The 21,188-nt window shown below is 39.6% G+C and overlaps 1 protein-coding gene across 4 annotated transcripts in view; it reads left to right on the top strand.

The window, feature by feature from the left end:
- RELN (reelin) overlaps positions 1–20,118 on the top strand; it is a 480,031-nt gene extending 459,913 nt beyond the window's left edge. Inside the window, exons 61-65 of one of the 4 annotated variants that reach the window (XM_050925228.1) lie at positions 364–583; positions 4,535–4,732; positions 5,163–5,261; positions 11,897–12,032; positions 19,010–19,105. In XM_050925228.1, coding sequence (XP_050781185.1) covers positions 364–583; positions 4,535–4,732; positions 5,163–5,261; positions 11,897–12,026 — 647 coding nt within the window. In that variant the 3' untranslated portion in view covers positions 12,027–12,032; positions 19,010–19,105. Of the gene's footprint in view, positions 1–363; positions 584–4,534; positions 4,733–5,162; positions 5,262–6,800; positions 7,131–7,683; positions 8,406–11,896; positions 12,033–19,009 lie in introns of those variants that run through there. The other 3 variants (XM_050925235.1, XM_050925256.1, XM_050925246.1) reach the window with 3 other exon arrangements.
- The last annotated feature ends 1,070 nt before the right edge of the window (positions 20,119–21,188 follow it).

The following is a 21,188-nucleotide window of genomic DNA, read 5'->3' as shown; positions in this document are numbered from 1 at the left end:
TAGGTTCACATTTTGAAGGTTTTCATTGCAAACAGGAAGACTAGAGACTTCGGTCCTGATTTTCCTCTCCCTGTTACTGTGCAAATCCTACTGGAGTCAATGTAGTTACACTGCTGTAAATGAGAAGAGAATCATGCCCTTATTTTTTTAAAATGAAAGCTTAGATTCTCATGCACAGTTATACAATAGTTTGATCATAATCTGCAATTAGGAAGCAATGTATGCCACTGTGCAGTCATATTATACACAGGGCCCTGCCTGTGGCAGTAACTACAACAAGATGAATCTTCAATTGAATTCAGTCATTTTTTTCTCAATGTTTCGATACTTGTCTGTATTATAACTTCGCCTTGTCCTTTTTAGGTGATGACTGCTCTGTTTTCAGCCATGAGCTTCCCAGTTACATTAAAGATAACTTTGAATCTGAAAGAGTCACTGAAATAAACTGGGAAACTATTCAGGGTGGAGTTATAGGTAATGGATGTGGACAGCTGGCACCATATGCCCATGGAGATTCACTGTACTTTAACGGATGTCAAATAAGACAAGCTATTACTAAACCTCTGGATCTCACCCGAGCAAGGTAACAACACTTTACTATTAATTTGAAAAACCACCTTAACTGCTCATGACAGAAGTAACTATTAATAAAAATGAAATGGCCTGTAGGGTTCCAATAATAACGATGAAGAAGGATGGCTCTACCAGGTTGGCATACATCTTTCAGCAGGAAAAAAAATTAAGGGCAGCAAAATGTTTAGCAACTGTTAGCTGGGAGTTTGTCAGGGAATAGGAAGTGACTGTTGGCTGGAAAGGTCAGATGGTTTTAGCACACCCAAGAGAGCACTGTATGCACAGCCAGCACTGAAAATGAGGCCGTTGGCAGAGACTGGACACCAGACTGTTTGGACCGTTAGTGAGTGAGGATGCTAACAGTAATTACAGACCCACTTCCAGTATTACTGGTAAACTACAATTACATTCACCTATCAGCTAACAAGAATACCTTTTACATTTCTGCTGTTTCTGCAAAATGAAATCTGTCAGTTTGGTACTTAATAGAAGGAATGCTTACAGGACACTGTGTTTATCACTGAGGCCAATTGTAAAAGGCAAAATTAGGATTAGGAGCTTTCCACAAATTTGCCAAAATATTATCCATATAACCCTTCTGCCCCTCTGAGTTGGCAGCAACAAGGGCCTGGTTCAGTACCCAGGGGTTCCGTTTCAATAACACAATGCAAAACCGGCTCAAGCCCCCACCCAGTGACCTGGGACAATTACATACCACCCCCCAGGCGCCTCTAGGAGGCAATACTTCCCCTCTCGCAAGCACGGAGTCTGAGTGTAGCAAAATCCTTTTAATAAAGGAGGGAAACAATGTGGCATCATATTGGAGAAACACCACAAACAGGATTCATAACATAAACCATGAGCAAAAGACCCATCAAGTAAGTTTTGGCAATGTCCTTTTCCCCTTAAGGTCTTAAGTCCAGTCATCCCAAAGTCCAACAACCCAAAAGTCTCTGTCCCTGGTCAATGCCGCCCCAGAGTTTAAAAGTTTATCTGCAGAGTTTTACACACACCTCCAGCCTGGGTGGAAATGGGGGGCGGTACACGGGGTGTTAAGGGGCACCTTACGTGGGCCAGGGCCGACTGCCCCGCCTCTCCGTGGAGTTCTGCTGCAGCCTTCACCACGACCGGCTCTATTCCACCAGCTGTGCCGCTCCTCCAGCCATCCTCCAAACTGCTCCACTTTGCTCACTGTTCCATGGGCCGCTCCAACTGTCCCGCAAACCACTCCACTCAGCTCCACTCCGCTCACTGTTGTATGGGCTGCTCCAACCGTCCCGCAAACTGCTCCGCTCTGCAAGCCGCTTAGCAATAGATCTTCAGGCTCCCCCACTAGTTAACACAGCACTCAGTGATCTCAGCTCAGTAAGTTTAGCTCTTTTAGTGATTTCAGCTCTTAGTGAGGTCAGCTTGTAGTAGGGGAGCCCCAGTGCTGGTGCACCATTGGCCCAAAGTGAATTCAGCTCAGCAGCCTCTAGATGGACTCCTAATGGAATCAAAATTAGCTCTGCTCTTCAACAGTGGAGCGAGGAGAAGGAGGCGGTGCAAATGGTGTTCCAGGCCCTCAAAGGGGGCCCATACCATCAGGTACACATACCAGTCTCCAACCTCTCTCAATTCACTGGGTTTTGGCATCCATGTCCCTTGTCTAGTGAGTGCTACTTAGGTGATGGTGAGATCCTCTGTCATAAAACAGGTTCATAGTCCCTCATTCACATAACACTGGTCTACAATTTCTGAGAAGTCGTCTGCTTCAGAGATAAAATGTGATATTTATTATGTATTTTGATGTGCTGAATTCAAATATGACAATTAAAACAACTGATTGGCTACTGTTTCTCAGATATTAAGTTTTTACATTTTATGTCTATGTATATTGTGTAGAGAGTAGAGTTTTAATCATAAATTGTAAACCTAGGTCTTTTCATGTGTTTATGGTTGCTTTATATGATATTATTTCACCTGTCCTGTTTATGTAACACTTTAAAAATCAGCAAAAGGGTTATATAAATAAAATTTATTATGAAACAAAAGGCAAAAAAACTATTATGTACATAGTTTTGTCCTATTCAGTGTTTACTCGGCGCTTCTTGGCTTGTCTCTTGTATTCATTAAATGGAGCATCTCTTGTCACTGTCCAGCAATAGTCTGCAAGCATTGATGGGCTCCATTTGCCCTGATAGCCTGCCAGGAGATTCCACTGCTGTAGTCTGGAGCCCAACAGCTCTGCCTTACTCTTGGGTAGTTCCAAATCCCTGACAAGGTCATTCAGTTCACCTTGTGTTATGAGGTGTGGTTCAGAGGAGGAAGATGGGAGAAAATGTGGGTCCTGTGACATTGATGGTTCAGGACCAGAAGTTTCATCCTCTTCCTCTTCCTCGTCTGACTCAAGTGAGAATGATTCTGGTGCATCAGGAACCGCCAGTCCTTCTCCGTGGGGTACTTGGCGTATAGCTGATGGAATGTTTGGATATTGCACAGTCCACTTTTTCTTCTTTGACACACCTTTCCCAACTGGAGGCACCATGCAGAAGTAACAATTGCTGGTATGATCTGTTGGCTCTCTCCAAATCATTGGCACTGCAAAAGGCATAGATTTCCTTTTCCTGTTCAACCACTGGCGAAGATTTGTTGCACAAGTGTTGCAGCATATGTGTGGGGCCCACCTCTTGTCCTGATCTCCAATTTTGCAGCCAAAAGAAAGGTGATAGGCTTTCTTAACCATACTGGTTATACTGCGCTTTTGTGATGCAAAAGTCACTTCACCACAAACATAGCAGAAGTTATGTGCACTGTTCACACAAGTATGAGGCATCTCTGCTCACTTTGGCTAAACAGAAATGTGTCCCTTTGCAAAATCAAACACTGACAAATAAGAGAGCACGACACTGTATGATTTCTAGAGCTGATATAGGGCAATTTGTTCAGCAGAGTGATGTAAGCTTCATTATGATTGCATCATCCATGACTTCTAGGAATAAAATTATGCAATTCATATCATGTATGATGCAATACCAGCTTCAGATTGCATCATTCATTGTTTTGCCTAAAAAGCAAGTACTGTCCAAACCCAGTCATAGATTTATTCGTAGATCCAGTCAAAGATGTATTTTAGTCATTTCTGGTTTAAATTGAGATCCCTTCCCTTTATAACTCACTTATCCTCCGCCATTCCCAAGTCAAAGGTCGTATATACTGACCCAATAGCATATCTTGAAAACTAGAGCCAATCAACAATTTTAAGCATCATTTTCGCTCTCAGTGACCCAGAATTAGTAAAGCTGGACTACATTTATTTCAGAAGTATTTTGGCTGTAGAGCAGTGTAATCAGGGTAACAACACTTTATTGCTCCTGCCCCAATAACAGAAAAATTGTGGATCCCACGGCTGTCAAAGTGACCATTTTAGGCTGCCGTGGGCTATACTAGGCAGAGTGGGTGTGCCTATGCAAACAAAATCAGCTCCTGAAATTCTTTTCCATGCTCGCCATAATTCACCTCCAGATGTCAGGGTAGAGCTCATCCTGACTCTGCTTACATCCATAAAGTTAAGCTTTTGACTTCTTATTTCGGTACCTGAACAAGTATTTAGAAGGCACTTATTATTGTTTGTCCTTTGTTTTTTCCCTTTTTATTTTTTATACATGTTCCCATTTGACTTTTTGGCACTATTAATACACCTCACTTTTGAGCAGTTGCATTGTAATCATGGATTGATTGCCTCCAATTACACAGATGCATGTTAAAATTATACTTAAACAGAAAACTGTTAACAAAGCATATTATTACTGAGAAAAGGGGTTGTGTTTTATGGATATTACAGCAGTTTATTTGTTTGCTAATAGTAATTATTCTTGAAGTTCTGTGTTTTTAAAAAAGGATAATTACAAGTTGGCAATGTTTTCACTCCTACTTTAATACATTGCATACATTAAAAATCATTGTTCCCTCTGTTTTACAGCAAAATAATGTTTGTTTTACAAATTGGAAGCATTTCACAAACAGAGAGTTGCAATACCAACCTGAGTGATCCGAATACGGTGGACAAGGCAGTTCTACTCCAGTACAGTGTAAATAATGGAATTACATGGCAAGTAATAGCACAGCATCAGCCGAAGGACTTTATACAAGCCCAAAGAGTGTCCTACAATGTTCCGCTGTAAGTACCCAATCACACTACATTATTTCTAAATGCATACTATAAATTTCCTGCAGAAAGGAATCTGTGCAGGAAAAGAGAGGAGACAAGAGAATGTGGAGGAAAAGGATGATAATTATAGCTATAATTAAAAATGTAGCCTGCAGTCCTTTGGTATAATTAAAATAAGTGCAAAATCTTTACTTTAAATTTAAAATATAAAAGAATAAACCATCAAAACCTTGTTTTTGTTTCCTGGATCAATTCAGTTTAAGTGAAAAGTATTTATATTGTTTCCCCTTAACTCTTTATGGATGCTGTATATTGTGGTTTAGGAGCACATGGATAATATTTTGGTTTTGCTTTTAGTATTTTTGGGGGTGGATAGGCAGGCTGGAAAGGGTCCTTCTTAGTATGGAGGTCTAGCTGGTACTTCTGTTTGCAACCATAGGGAGGCACGAATGAAAGGAGTCTTACTGCGCTGGTGGCAGCCCCGTCACAATGGAACTGGTCATGATCAGTGGGCTTTGGACCATGTAGAAGTCGTCCTGTGAGTATCAGATTCACCTCATAACATCTCCATCTCAAAAAGCATTGAAATTCCTTCAGCATGGCATGAATGTTAAACTCAGTAAGAAATGTTCTCTGAAAATCATTCTTTGATTATGTTCTGCACTGACTACAAAGGTCAGCATTTAAGGCAACCAGGAAATAAAGTTACAGGCCAGGGGAGCATATTGTGCATCATGGAGAAATGCAGAAGGGAAAGCATGGACATTAGCATCTTTAAATATTGGCTTATTCATATAAATCATCAAGGTCTTCGAAACATTTTATGATGTGATACCTGAAAGGATGTGTGTGTTCAGCAACTATGCTGCCATATAAAGTTGATTTACATCCTTTGAAAGATACAAAATAGTCTATTGTATTGCTCTTTGTGCAGAGTAATGTTGTTGAATCAGGCTCTGAAAAATTGCATTAGCAATTAATGCCGTATTCATTTCCTTTTTTTAGTAAGAAGGATACTGTTCAGAAACAGGGTTCACTATATCAGGTTCCTATGATCCGAGCTCTGTATTCATCCCCCATCAAGATTTTACCAAGTAAAGTGTCTTCACCATATTGATTTCCCCATTAATAAAATGGGTCTCACTCTCAATATTAACCCATTTCTACTGTATTATATCACAGAGAGATTATCTGCTTTTTCTTTAACAATTTAGTTCCAGTAGAGCTGAAATGCTAGTGCTTTGACGGGCTGGGACTCATCGCTGACAGTGGTTGGCAGAGAGAAGCGTGTCTTCCCAATAGATAGGTTCAAATGTTCATTTTTATTGAAAAACTTTAAAAAAATCAGCATAGAAATTAGATTTGGATAACATCCAGATTTAGTAATTATAAAAATGAGGTTTCTGTCTTTAAATTCAAACTAGTAGAAGCACCACAAGTATTGTTTTGTAACAGTAGCAAATTGGATTACTTGATCTCTAGTTAGCCCTGTTCTGCTTTCCACTGAGGCGCACCAGCTTGCATGGCATTCATATCAACCCCAAACAAAAGCCATTCTGATCCCAACACTAAGTAGCTGTATCCGCTCCACTGCTTTTACACACCTTGTTGGGCTCTGCCTTCATAACATTAACCTTAAGTTTGAAGGAACAGAGGGATGGACATGGTCTTGGCATCTCCCAATGACTAAGGATGTAAACACCCAATGCTAATTATTTAGGGCAGTGTTTGAGCTGAGGAAAAGTACAGATGCTTATGCAACATTCCCACTTCTCTCTACTTTAAGGTGTTTTTTTTAAGTTGAAAAAAAGGAGAAAAGCAGTTGAGAAAAAAAATTAAGCAATCTAAATGTTGATTTTATTGAAATTGAGTATAATTAGTAAGAATGAGATAGAATTTTGAAGAAGAAAATTTAGGCTGAATACCAGGAGAACCTCTGTGACAATGTGACCTATCGTGCTGTAGGAGAGTCACCCAAGAAAAGTAGTGGAAGCCCCATTACTTGAGATACTTTAAAACTAGACTGGAGAAAGCAACAGAAAATACACTGTAGGAATAGTGTATCTGCTTTGTCCAGAAGAGGAATTATGCAGATCATGCTCCCTCCTCTTCCCCATTGCTCCTGTTGAGGACTTTTTGAGGGCTCCCTCTGAGTTTTGGGCAAAGCCAGAATAGAGAGAACAACCGTTGCTCTCTGCATTGGATATTGGATATAGGTTTTCAGGTGAGTGCCTATATGCCTGTCAGAATTTAGGCCACAATCTCTCAAGGTAGATAGACCATTACAAATAAACTGTTTACTTCCACAGCAGATATTGGTACATACAGAGCTATAGCAGTATGTTAGTAAAAGGCCAGATGTAGAATCAAAAACCCTGCTAATCACAATACCATAAGATATGCTGCTCTCAGGATTTAAAAAATGCTACACAATGGCACATATGGCAGGTACTAATTAGTAGTTAATTAGTTCTGACCTCTTTGTATCTCTCTGTACCTGCACTGGTTAGAACTGTAGTTAATCTGAATATTCTCTATATTACATAAAAAAATTTTTTAAATAACATTTAGCTATAGCACAAACTCAAAGCACTCAAAATCCCAACTCTTGCTTAGCTTGCCAAGGGGGGGCAATATCATGCAGTGGATACAGAATACAGGAATAGGTGCTGGGAAACTGGGTTGTCTTCCTAGCTCTGCTGGTACCTCATTGTGTCATCTTGGGCTGGTCACTTTACCTCTCTGCACCTCAGTTCTCCCATTTTCAAAATCAGGATAATGATACATAACCACTTTTGTAAAGTGCTTTGAGAAGTACAGATGAAAAGCTCTATATAAATGTTAATTATTACCATTATTACTATTAAATGCTGGATGGTCTTACATCCATGCATCAAGCATCACAATTTGTATTATGAATACAGTTTATCTTTAATTCTTAATTCTCCTTGATTCTCTAGACATATACTGTTCGTAATATCTGAGTTTCCTTGGGATTTTCAATAACTAAGAGAAAAAGAGAGAGGATAAGGAAGAAAATGGGTCCTGGAAGCACAGGAAAGTTGATATGCTGGGTCAGATTCACAGCCCCAGAACATGGTGGTGTAAGTTCTTTATCAATAAATCAGTGTAAGCAAGCATTAATTGGGGTAGCATATGCCAAGGAGGTAGAGAGGCAGAGCTGTACCAACCAACAGGTGTGATTTTGTGCTCTATTTTATTTCTGAAAGGGTTAAATAAAATATTTTAATTAAAAGTAATGGAGGAGCAGCTTTACCCTAAACCTTCTTCCACTTCTCCACAGACTGCTTGTTCTGCTGCAGCCCTGCCTTTCCATCTCAACTTGTCACTTACACCACCATCTATGTCATCTCATAATTTGGCTTTACAAACTAAATTCTGCACACAAAAATACCCTATGCCGGGGGCATTCATTGGAGCTAAGTTGTCAGGAAACCACAGGGAATGGTAGAGTTGCGTCCTGTATTGATCCATGGATTATAGGCACAGAATCACTGCCTGCTCTGCAAGAGAACAAAACCTACCTCCACAATGGTTTGATCCAAGGAAAAAAGCAAGAGGCAATCTTCTCATAATTTTCCACCCCAACCCAGTCCCCTTGCTAGTGTTTTCTGGGAGGGTATTATCTGAGTATTAGTCAGCAAATAACTAATAATTCATATGTAGGGTGACCATATGTCCCAGAAAACCAGGAATATCCCTGTTTTCAGGGCCTCTCTGATGGTCCCTGTCTGTTTAATAAAATCTGAGTTTTGCCCCATTTTTGTAACCCCTGCAGATTGGCCACCTGAAAGAGAAACCAGTTAGTTGAGCTGGTAACAGTGTTCACAGGCCAGCTGAGTGCACCTCAAGGACTAGCCCTGGCCAGGCCTGTCATATATTGACAACCTGTCTGGCTCCCAAGGAGATCTCCCAGGGAGTCCGCTCCTGCTCAAGTTCTCAAATTACCCCTCCTCAACACATAGAGCCAGAAGTACAGTGTGGTGAAGGAGAGGGAGAGGCATTGCATGGCGGAGCCACAAATCGAGGACTGGACACACTCCTCTATCTCACCATCCTGTGTACACTTCCCTGCCCCACACCAAAATCATCCCCTCCGCTGCCTTCTTTTGCTTTACTCCCAGGAGACAGATGTCCTGATTTTTCATTTTAAAAATCTAGTCATCCGTGTTGTCAATGTGTATTGAGGAGCTCCCGCATACATCTCAAACATTCCAGGGGGAGATGGTATAAACACTATATACACTATCTGATTATAAACCTTACTATTCCAGCCATAATATTAAACCATACTATGATCATACTTTGTATTCCTTTTTCTCTGGCAGGGGGTCGAGGGCTGCAAATTAAAGACGAGCTCCTCATCTCCCAGTCCAACCACTTTATTCTGTCATGGCACACAGGGGCTGGAAAGCCACCCAGGAGCAGGTGGGGATTCCTCTTGCATAGGGCACTCTCTTGTTGGTGTAGAGTAGAGCAGGCTATTCAAGCTATATGCACCATATTCCTTGTCTAGCACAGGAGGCATGTTGGGGAATTGAGACCATGACCAGAGACCATGACCATGACCAGAACTCCAGCAGTCCTGTGCTAGCAGAATGGCCACAGCCACAGGAGGGCCATTGTAGCCAGCGTGGGTTAGAGCTTGTTGTCAGGAATAGAAATACTACTTAGCATTCCACAGGACTATGGGAGCACAAAGGAAGGATTAAATAGTCTCTGACTCCTGCCCCATGTTCTGCTCTGGATGTGACTCAGTGAGACCTGAGTATCTGGATCTTAAGTTATTAAATTCAAACTCTTTTAAAGCTATAAAAGTATCTTAGTAAGCATCTTAATCCTTAGGCTGCTGAGGATGACAATACTTCTTCTCTTGTCGTATGCAATGCAGTCATAGCCATGTTGGCACCAGAATATTACAGAGACAAGGTGGGTGAGGTAATGTCTGTTATTGGACCAGCTTTTGAGCCATGCAAAGCTCTTCTTCAGGTTGCTCAGGTCAGCTTGTCTCTCTTGCCAACAGAAGTTGGTCCAATAAAAGATATTACCTCACCCGTCTTGTTTCTCTAAACTTCTCAGCATTCTGTACTGAGGTGCCCCCTTCTTACCACAACTCCCCACGTCTCCTCTCTCTAACCCACCCTTGCTTTCACTACTTTTCCTCCCTAAGCATGCAGACAGCTAGATTCTCCCAGCCCACCTCTAATCACTGCCAGTTGACCTACATCCACTGAACAACTGTAGGTTCCATGCCAGCTTCTCCTCACCTCCAGCATCTGCTGCTAGTATGCACTCACTATCCCCTGAAGATTTCCACCTTCAAGAAGAGTGAGGGACATAGAGAGCAGGCTGGGAGTAGTGGCACCCTCCAGGGATGTTGTGGTCGGTACGGACTCATTGGAAGCAAGAGAGCTGGTCTGATTCTGCTTTCCAGCAATTTACAAATGTTCCCTATGCCCTCCTACAGTACCCTCTAGTGGCCACTTAATCCCTTAGCAATAAAGCAGTTTCTAGAGTTACATTTATGAATATTTTAATACTTACCTGACTTTATAATTTCTATTTTGATGCTTTGGCTCTTCTCATCTCTCCAGATATTTAAAATTAATTTTCTCCTGAGACTCCATGCCAATTTAGCATCCAGAACATAGTTTATAGCTGAGTTATAAAGAGAATTATTATATATTGTTCATTCTGATTGACTCCTGATTATGATAACACAAACATACCACTAGCCTGTGAGCAGCAGACACTGCATGGGCTACATTTCCACAAGCCTCGCCTCTCCTTTTGTGGAGGCAATTTTTTTTTCTTCTCCCAAGATAGATTGCACAAACAAATAGGCCAATATTTAGAACGGCAGTTAATTTTCACATGCAAAACCTATGTGTGCAATAAGGAAGGCTGGAAACAAGGGCCTATCTGTAATACTTCTTTGAATCATTCAATTAGTACAACAGAAATATTCCTAATCCTGTCATGCAGCTGCAAATAGTGCTCAGAGTGAATATAGATGCTATTATGAATATAGTATATATTGGTATGATCTTGCCAGCTAATCATTTGTCAAACTGTTTTAATAGTAGTGGACCTATAAAGTGGGGGTGAAACTGCTATCAAGTCATCTTGTCCCTTTAAACCAAGTTTTCTTTTGTTAATACAGCATACTTGTTCTCTGTACTTTTGAAGTTTTGGGTAGATTTCTTACATGATCAATGAATGTGGCCCTTCTTAGGATAAAAAAGTAATTCTCCCTTACCTCCTATCCCCCGCCTTCCACTTCTAAAAGACGAATGCTTATTCTGTGCCCAAGTACCTCTACCCTAAAAACAGCCTGCGTCCAGCTCTGCATTGCATTTGCACTTCAGTTTTCTCTACCTATAATTCACAGTCTGTTTGCTGCACAATAAAACCACACACCTTTTTTGCATGTGCTTCTTGAAAAACCATTTCTTTGTAAACAGAGTGGGCCCTTAATAACTTATAAAGAAATAGTGAGCTCTGATAAATGTATTCAGAACTGAAGGAGAATAAACTGCAAACTAAGGGTCTGATCCTTCATTCTTTAAGCATCTAAAACTCCCAGTGACATCCTTGGGAATTTTAGTTGTGCAAGAAATGTAGGATATGGCCCCAAAATTTTTGTGGGGGGGGATTAACTTTGCAATAATAAACACAGAAATAATCCCTCCATAAACCATCACTTCATGCTATTCATTGTCAAGATAATCTTACACTTTTGGCACAAATGACTTGTTGAGGATTTTGTGTTGCATTTGTTGCAAAGAATTTTTATGCTTTTTTGCAATATTCAAATACAATTTATATCTTCTAGCCGTAACAAAACATATTCATGTGGAAAAACATTTTCATTTGCTTCATTTCTTTAGCAGAAAGCAATGCTTTGAAACATTTCACTCAAGATTATTAAAAATATTTATAATAAAGAAAAGGAACAATTAAAATGTTAGGGCATTATCTTTGTATTCACAAGATTTATGCCAAATTTAGTAGGGTGCAGACTGTGCTTTTAAGACTGTCTTTTACTATGTTTCTAAAAAAAATTGCATGATGAATTTTTATAGAAAATAAAAATATAAATGTTGATTCTAAAAATCAGGAAATAATTTGTTCAATTTTTATTTTCAAAAGAGATGAAAAGTCCTATATTGCCTCTAAACCTCATCAGGCTTTTATGACTAGTCACAGTGCTGCATGCATTGAAAGGCATTTTCTAATTTGTGTTGTATTTCATTATTTGCTGTCACTGGTTTTACACTAGAGTAAGGTAAGTACTTTCCCTGAAATAATATCAAATATACGTTGGTAGTACAGCTACGGTACTTTTAAAGACTCTAATCCTGTATTTTGTCAATAATAATATTTTGTGGGAAAGAGATCGGCCCCATTTGTACTCTCAAAGAAGTGAGCATGCATTGCTGTCTCATAAAGGCCCAAACCCTGCAACAGTTCCTCACAGACTGATTCTGCAGGGTTCTCAGTGCCATGAGTAGTTAAAGTTTGCAGGATATGTTCACCTCACTCAAGCAAAGTTTCAATTAAGACAGTGGGCATTGTAACTAAGGATTGAGAGCCCTGATCGTGGTAGAATTCCTGAGTGCTCCCACCAATCCTTGATGTAGGTCGGAACTGAGGATGCTCAACAACTTGCAGGATCTGGCCCTTAGACCTGTTGTAAAATTTCCACTATTTTCAGTAAATTAAAATTACAGAATTAAAGCCAAAATTATCTCCTGTGTGTCCGTAAACATGTACAATAAATATATGCAGTGATGCATGCTCATGTAACTAAAACAGCAATAAATATTTATTGGGTGAGTTTTTTGCTTATTATAACAGCATCACTTTGTACAGCCATAGTTATGCGGCTGGGCATTTCTAATCACCATAGTAGCTAGAGACATAGGTTTTAATACTGATCCTATTGGAGTTTTGCCATTGACTTCAGTGGGGCCGGCGTTTTGCCTGGAGTCTGTCACCATTCTTAGGCGGTTTGTAACTCATGCTAAACACTGTTATATTTATTTATCAGACCATGTTGCCTTTCATTTTTTCAAAGGCTTGATTTAGGTTAAAGTTTGGTTTGGCATCCAGAAGCCTTTGTTTCTGATGTGCCACGACAGTTAAAAAAATAAATAACAAATAAAAATAATTAATGGTCTTAGAATAGGTACATATTATTTACCAAATGTTCTTATTCGCTTGGCCATGTTTCATTTAAAAACAAAAAAATGCAGGATAATAGTCCAATATGTACTTTAAGAAATTTATATTTTAAACAAATCATGTTAAATTGCTGAGGCTTAAAAGACACATACAGAGTAACTCCTCATAAATTGCTTTATTGTTCATGCTTACTGAGCATATCCAACATGGCTCTGCATTATACTGTGTCTGCCAGATCTGCTCTCGTTTACAGTGGTGTAACTCCAGTCACTTCGTTGGAATTACTTACAATTTACTAGTGTAAGTTATGGCAGTATCGGCCCCCTTATTTTTTTTAAATACAAGCAGATTGCCCTAAAAAGGTGACCAATTGGATTGTGCAATAATTGCTTCCTAAGTTTTGTTACTATTCATTCTGTCAAATGATCCACAGATAACTAGTCTTTGGGAGATTTTTTTTTCATCTGTACCCTTCATCCAGTGATCTGGTAAGTGCACCAAAGATGCACCAAAGGATCAGTGCATGCTGATGAACCTTGGAAAGTTTATTGTGCCCTTTCACTGAAATTGTAATGATGTCTAAATTCCCTTTGCGATTGAAATGGTTCTATTCAGATCCCATAATATTTGAGGCAGGGATTGTTTCTCCCCATATATCTTTACAGCACCTCACACATTATGGATACTGTTACAATATAAATAGTAACCGCAGCATCTTCATAAATCTTAATGACAAATCTGTTTATTTCTAAAAAATAGAAATAAAGCTCCGTACCGCTACTTAAAACCATTAAAGGGCTTCTTTACAGACACTAAATCCAATAAATGCAGAATTACCTTTTCTGCAATGGCTTTATGATACAGCTAGTAAAGTGATCTTATGAAGTACTATTGGACTTTGTTCTCTTATCAATGTATGATGTTAACTTCCACTATAGTTAATAAAATGATATGCATATACCTCCACCCCAGCCCACAGATAGCAGAATATACTCTTATACGCTGCACCAAAGGTCAGATCCAGCTTCTATGAACGCAATGAGAATTTTTCCATTGACTTCACTGGGCATTGAATCAACCCTTCAAGCCCTAACCAACTCCTACCAAAGTCAGTGGGAAGACTACCACGGACTTCACTGGGAGTGAGATTGGGTCCTATCAGCACAACTAAAGGACTGACCATTAGCTTAATTGTTGTTTTGTGGTTTGGTTTTGTTTTCATACCTTACTTTTTTCCTTGTACTGCACAGTTTTGATTTAACATAGTAAAACGTGTGAACTCTTTCCTTGAGGCACACAACAAATACATTTCACCACCTTGTAAAATACCACTAATAGATTGAATTTAAGTCAAAGACTAAGCAACTGCTTCTGGCCTATAACTCACATGATAACCTTCTATAAATTTCTTCATTTATTTCCTTAAAATGTCTGTAGCATAATTATTGTTGCTTAAGTCTTGTTAGTGTCATTACATTTAAGGTGGTAAGCAATGTTAGACAGAGATGGTAGTGTATTAGTAAGAATTGTTAAAGAACATTTTGAGCTATTTGTTCTTCTTAAAAACATATTTGATTTGCCTTAGATTATAAGGTGGCAGGAAAATAAAGGTGCACAGGAAACATTAGCTTTTCTAATCACGGTCAGTCTCACACAAAACTATAATAAATTATTGTAGTGCAGAACTTCCCTTTCTGGGTAAAAGCCAGGTGAAATCAAGCTCAAATGTTCAACAAAAAACGCCTCTTAAATGAAAGATGTTCTGGCATAATAGCTACTGTAACAATGCAAGAGTTTGTACTGTATCCATTCCCACCAGAAGCTGCATGGCTTGAAAAACTGGGCGGGCAGGGTTATAGCATCAATTATTTTAGTGTAGTCTAGTAAATTAAGTAGTGTAGTCTAGTAAATTAAGTTCTCAGTTAGTTGTTGGAAAGAGGATAATTTTGAAGTCAATTTTATACAGGTGGTTTCTTTATACACTGTAAAAGCGATTCTTACCCAGGGAGGTTCATGCTTATTTTGAGAAACGTGTATTTAATCTTTTTTTCTTAAGGGTCATATTCACTAAAAATAAGCTTATGCACTTGGAAGAGAGAGGGTAATTGATTGCAAGCTGAGCGTTTACTTTTCATTCACAATGAAAACTCACCACCCTGCCCTAGCTCCCCAAATAGAGAGGTAATTGTGACACCTGCTGCCAGTTTTTTGTTTCATGCATCACCTTTATAACAAAACTTAGGACTTGTTGAACTCCCTGGGTTGTGGACCTCCAGCAACAGAGGCCCACAGTCCACCTGCAGCAAAGGTAAATAGGCCAAGCTGCCAGCATCCTTTTCACCACTGGGGGACCAAAACCAAGCCTCACTACCTCCAAAGCAGGCTGATCAGCCCTGGAGGGGCACAGCCAAACCAACCAGAAGCTGCATGGACTCCACCAGAATGTATTGTTGTCTTTCCATGGAATCACCCCAGGGAATTATGGTGGCATTCCTTGGATTGAATGTCTGTCACTCTGGTGCAGTCAGTGTTCCCCTCATGGACGCATAGGGCTGAACATTGCACCCCACCCCCTTGCATCCACAAGGGTGAATCTGACCTTGACACTTGATCTTTATAGGCCTGATCCTGCATTCATTGAAACCAGAAAAGATAGGATCAGGTCCTATGACAGTTCATTCTGTGATGGGTAGCAGTTGTTCTGCTGAATCACTGAGTTTTCTCATGCTGGCAACCATCAGTATTGTTGGTTGCTCATAGGATCTGATTGTGGATGTTGGACTAAGATGGCTTCTAGCGTAGCCTTGAGGGAATAGTAATATTTTTTGCAAATAGTGTCCAGAAGGGATAGTGCAGTGGCCTTAAGCATCAGGATTATGATACTTGGGCTTCCTAGAACAGCATCAAAGTCCAATAGAGTCAACACTGCCCTTTATTATTCTGAGATAAATTCATTCTGTGCAGTTTCTTGTGTGGGACCTCTCTGATGAGACTTTACAAATTAGGCCCTTGCTGCAATGTATGGACATTAAATTCCCCATGACACCTTCTTTTCATTTTTAAAAGCAGCGGTTTCACCCCAGGGTTCTGGCCAATGTATCTGTCCCCTCTCCTCCCAGTGTTGTGCCATAGTGGTTGCCACGCTCCCCGCCCAGATACGGTTGCTTTATAGTGAAGTGTATATGTGGATAGTGAAGTGGTTTGTGATCAATAGGCTTGAAAGGCGCTGTAGTAATGTCAGATGTTTGAATTCTGTGCTACATGTATTTTTTCATTCTCATAATTCTGGATGGATTTTACTTGTAACTTTAAATGAGACATGTATTCACCAATGTGCTAATGAGAATTACAAGCAAAGTTAAACCAAATGTAGCTGTTCAGAGTTCCACTCCACCGTCACAGATGGTAGAGCTTAGAATTGCCATATAGCCTCAAAAGTGAGTCTCTTCAGGGTTATGTGTAAGTTTGCATTTAGGAGCAGAACTGTACTTAATCATCATGAAAGTTATAAGCTTCTTCTCCAGAGCCAGTGGCATTCCCACCAGTTAGGAATTAAGCTGCCAGGAGAAACATGGAGAGACAACTCTGGTGCAAGTACATTTAATCAGCGGAGCCACACCAGGAATATATTGGCTTGGATTTATAACTTTTGGCCAGATGAAGATATTACAAGGCATACTGTTCAGAAACCAGCCTCTCAGCAGGAAACACCAGAGAGACCTCTCTTTTTTCCCAGTTCATTCCTTCCAGCTCTGAAAGTGGCCTTTATGACACTCAACCTAAGTGAGGGCTTGAACATAAGGGAAAAGGCTTCCTTGGCAAATATTAGCTGTTTATATATATTACAACTGTTTCAATGTAGATTATTTTAACTATGTTTATATTTAAATACAGCTCAGCCTTTTTATGGAATTTGTACATAATATGCACCAAAATTCTTGCACCATCTTCTGGCCATTCTGTATGCTAGGACTGGTGTAGCCAAAGGGCCAAAAATAGTAACAGCCATGCCCCTCTCCCTTAAACGAAGTTGAAGTCTAGATGGTGGTGGTAGTTTCTAGTGATTAGATACAACAGCCTCCACCCATTCAGTTGTAATGCATATTAGCCCCCCAAATACTCCTATCCTATTCAGCCAGTAAGGAAATTAACTTTTCATGGTACTTTTCATAGTACTTCCCAGAATTTTCTATTTGTTTCCCTTGTGCCCTGGGATTTCCCTTTGTTTTGTTTTATTTAGCCTTACCGTCTTCAAAGAAAGAGCCCTCTATGGAAATGGAAAAGTGTCTTGATTTATCATTTAAAATCTGGCCACTCTATTCCCATGTGTTTCTTTGATCCTCTTCTAAAGATTTTTGGGTTGTTGGGTTTTTTAAATAAAACTTCACTCAGTCAAAGTCACATAGTTCAAGGGTTTGCTACTTAGCAAATCCGTTTGGGAGGTGGAACAGTGTTTTTATTTTATTCTCAAAAGGAAGTGGCTACTCAGCAGACCCTGTAAAGGATCCCACTCTGGATTCCATGTGCTTTAAGCTCTAGAGTCTGAACAGAGTTCAGGCACTGCCCTGGCTTGAGGTCTCTGGGCACACTAGTGGGGTGCAAATCTGTTTAGCATCCCCTCCTGAGAGCTTAGACCTCAAGTCCAACTGCCTAACCTCTGGGACTAGTGCTAACCCCTCACTCTCCCATAGTTTAACACACCTTTTCCTAGCACACCAGCCAAGTATGCATTCTGGGGTCACAGGGTTAATGCTTCAAGGGCATATAATAGGTCTCTGTCTCTGACACACACACACACACACACACACACACACACACACTGCAGTGCATTCTTTGGGTTAGGGTCAGAATCCTGTGTGCATTTTCCCAGGGTCCTTCTTCTGCATTCATGGATTGTCTTCTCAACCATGGAGCTCCTATCTTTCCTTTCCCAGGTCACTTTGCTTTGCTTTTCAGGACTGCCCATAGGAGTGGGGGGCAAGTGGGGCAATTTGCTCCAGGCCCCGGGCTCCACAGGGGCCCCCAGAAGAATATAGTATTCTATAATGTTGCAACTTTTTTTTATGGAAGGGGCCCCCAAAATTGCTTTGCCCCAGGCCCCCTGAATCCTCTGGGTGGCCCTGTTGATTTTGTTTGGTCCTGCAGCTAAACTGGGCCCAGTTTGCTCTGAAAATCTCTTGTCTTTTCCCCCTTGCCTGCTCAAAACTTCTTGTGTAGTTCTCACGTATAAGCCCTTTTCAAAACCCTGCTTTGTCATCTCTGTCCCTTTATTCTGGCTGAGGATTTTCCACTCTCTCCCCCTCACCAGCCTCTTGCAGAGAGATAGGATAAAATTGATTCTTCTAGGCTTTAGCTAAACCATTGTCCCATGGTACTTTCCCGTGAATAAGTAGTTGTGGCATTCTAATGACCCCCCTTTGTGCCTGGTGAGGAAGGAATGTGACACAGCCCTTGTCAGCAAGGGTGGAACCACATACATATAGAGGTATTCAATGATACAGAAATTTTCATAACAATAACTGAGTAACATTGGCCTGAATTCACAAGTTGTACAAACAGATTCTCCAAATCGTCACAATAGCAAAGCCAGACTTTAGTGAGGTGGAGCAGTACTTTTCTGCTGTACTCAAGAGGAAAAGGGTTAACAGCATCTCTCTCATTTAGGAATCTGTAAATGAGAGAGACAAGGATTTTTGGAGTATAAATCAGGCTTGGAGAAATGCGCTATGTTGGGAGAGGATAGAGTGCATACAGCTTGAGTGAATCTGGCCCTAAGCCCCCATCAGTGATAATTAATTTAAACTCTTGCTCTAGTTCTGAAATATTGAATTGTAAGCAAAATCAAAGTGGCCTGATTCTGAACTGCCTTGCACCTTGTACAGTCATTGTCATTGTTTGAACATGCTATCAGATGCCAATGGTAGTATTTTACATCACTTTGCAGAGGCAGAAAAGACTGTGCAAGGCTCAAGAGGGTGGAGAATCTGGCCCCCCAGCTTATGTGTCAGAAGGCAATTTCAAAATGGATGCAAAGAGACTGACATTCTTTTCCTCCTCCCTACCCTTTGATTTTAACAGCACTCGCAAACAAAATTACATGATGAATTTTTCAAGGCAACATGGGCTCAGGCATTTCTACAACAGAAGACGAAGGTCACTTAGACGATACCCATGAAGAAACAAGAAATTTATATTTTCCTCCCAACATGTGATATGTTGCTTTTCATTCTTTAAATCTTAGCACTGCATCTGGTATCAGGACTTTTCTGCAACTGGCTTGGTGAATAACGAAAAGCCTTTCTCAAGACAGAGTGTACACCACTTTTTCGCACTGTGAACTAATGAGAAGTGACTTATTTTCTCATAGGTAAATGTTTCAATGTTGACGTGTCTGTGAAAATTGTGATCTGTTGTAATATCAGTTACAGTGGCAGTATGGGAAGTAAGCAACTAATCTGTTTAACAGGAAAAAGGTTTAAGCACAAAGACTTTTTCAGATTTTATGTTTTAAAAACTACATATTAAGTACAGTATTTAACATTCTTTGTCACATAGCTATTTAAATGCACTTGTATTTCAGCTCTGTATCATATTTTATATGATTAAGTTATCATTGTCTTCTTTGTATTCTCTTCTACAACATGACACATTGGCACTGTATTTACTTGTTATGTTGTTGTAATATTTTGCTGCTGATTTTTGGGCTATTTACACTCTGATAACATGCATAAAGCAAATTTCAATGCCTACTCAAGAAGATAATTGCAAAAGTAGTTGTAAAGACATTGATCTCCTTCAGTCTTACTCTTCGATATGTCTGTTGGTTAGCATTGTTTTGTGAATAAGAAGAATGCTTGACATTTAAATTTTTTTACTAAGCAGCTGTGGATAAAACCCCAAACAGAAGTTCCCATTTCCTTGTCTAAAGATAAAACAGTTCTCTGTGAGTGATTTACTTACAATAACTGCCATTTGATGTCTGTAGTAATGGAGTGATTTGTAAAGTGAACGTTTCATCGTGTTCTATTTGGTGTTTGTTTCTATTGCAGGTCATGTTTGTATCTTCTGATAAAGTTGTACCTACACCAGCAACATTTCAATGCCCCTATAGCCCTAAGCTGTCTAATATCATAAATAAAATGTTTCACTATGTGGTGAACCAAGCTAAAGATCCATGCTTCAATAAAGTAAAGTTGATAAACTAGTTTGTTGTTAGATTTTTCAGGCCATTGTGTCCTAAATGAAATTATTTGTAAAGAATTTGGTTTGCTCACTCAGAGTCTAACAATAGCACACAGATGAACACTGTATAGTATTTTTTAATATTTAGTACATGGTGCTTCAGTAGTGTTTTTCCTTTGGGAATCTCAAAGTGCTTTACAGACATTAATTGAGGAAGCTCCATAACACCTCTGAGATATATAAGTATTTTACAAATGGCAGACCTGAGGGCAGGTGAGTAAGAACAAACATTTTCAAGCTTGGATACCTAAAGTTAGGCACCTAAATCCATATTTATGCTGATCCCATACAATTTCATGGAAAATGTGGGTGTTGAACACTTCTTAAAATCAGGCCACTAGGGGCTAACTCTAGGACCTATAATTGAAAACTTTGACTTAGCCAAAGTTACATAATGCATCATTGGCAGAACTAGGAACAAAACCCAGAAGTTCAGACTTCCAGTGTCCTTCACTGTGGACTGGACCATTCCTTTTTAAGACAATCACTTTACTCTTAATCTTGTCAATCTTTTTTTTTTTTAATAAATAAAAGATCTAGTCAAAGGAAAGAGTTTTGAGAACCTAACCAAACTATTATTAAATAGTATAATAGTTTAATAGTTTTTTATTATAAGACTGAAAGTATTATAATACAAAGTCCCAACTCCCTCCTTCTGAACAAAGATCCAAGATATTAAAACTCATTTCTTTAAGATAATTTTATTTGGCATAGCATATCAACAGATGGACCACATTCCAACATACAGCACGTGTAGCTGTTATGTGGCGAGAAAAACACTTTCTATCAAGTACAATAGTATAAGGGAGTGAGGAAGGTTAGTATGAATTAATCACACTCCAGATAAGTGAGACCAGTACTGTCAATCAGATGCTTCTCAAAATCATAGACATTTATCTTGAATAAATATTTGTGGGTGACAAATTGGTTCAATTAAGTTATATAGCTAGAGCCCAGCACTATAATATCTAAAGATAATGTGTCGTTTCTGCATGCCAAAGTTCACAGAGGACTC

The sequence above is a fragment of the Gopherus flavomarginatus genome, chromosome 1 (genome assembly GCF_025201925.1).
Source record: "Gopherus flavomarginatus isolate rGopFla2 chromosome 1, rGopFla2.mat.asm, whole genome shotgun sequence".
Taxonomy (NCBI): Eukaryota; Metazoa; Chordata; order Testudines; family Testudinidae; genus Gopherus; species Gopherus flavomarginatus.
This window is presented reverse-complemented; position numbering and strand designations above follow the sequence as displayed.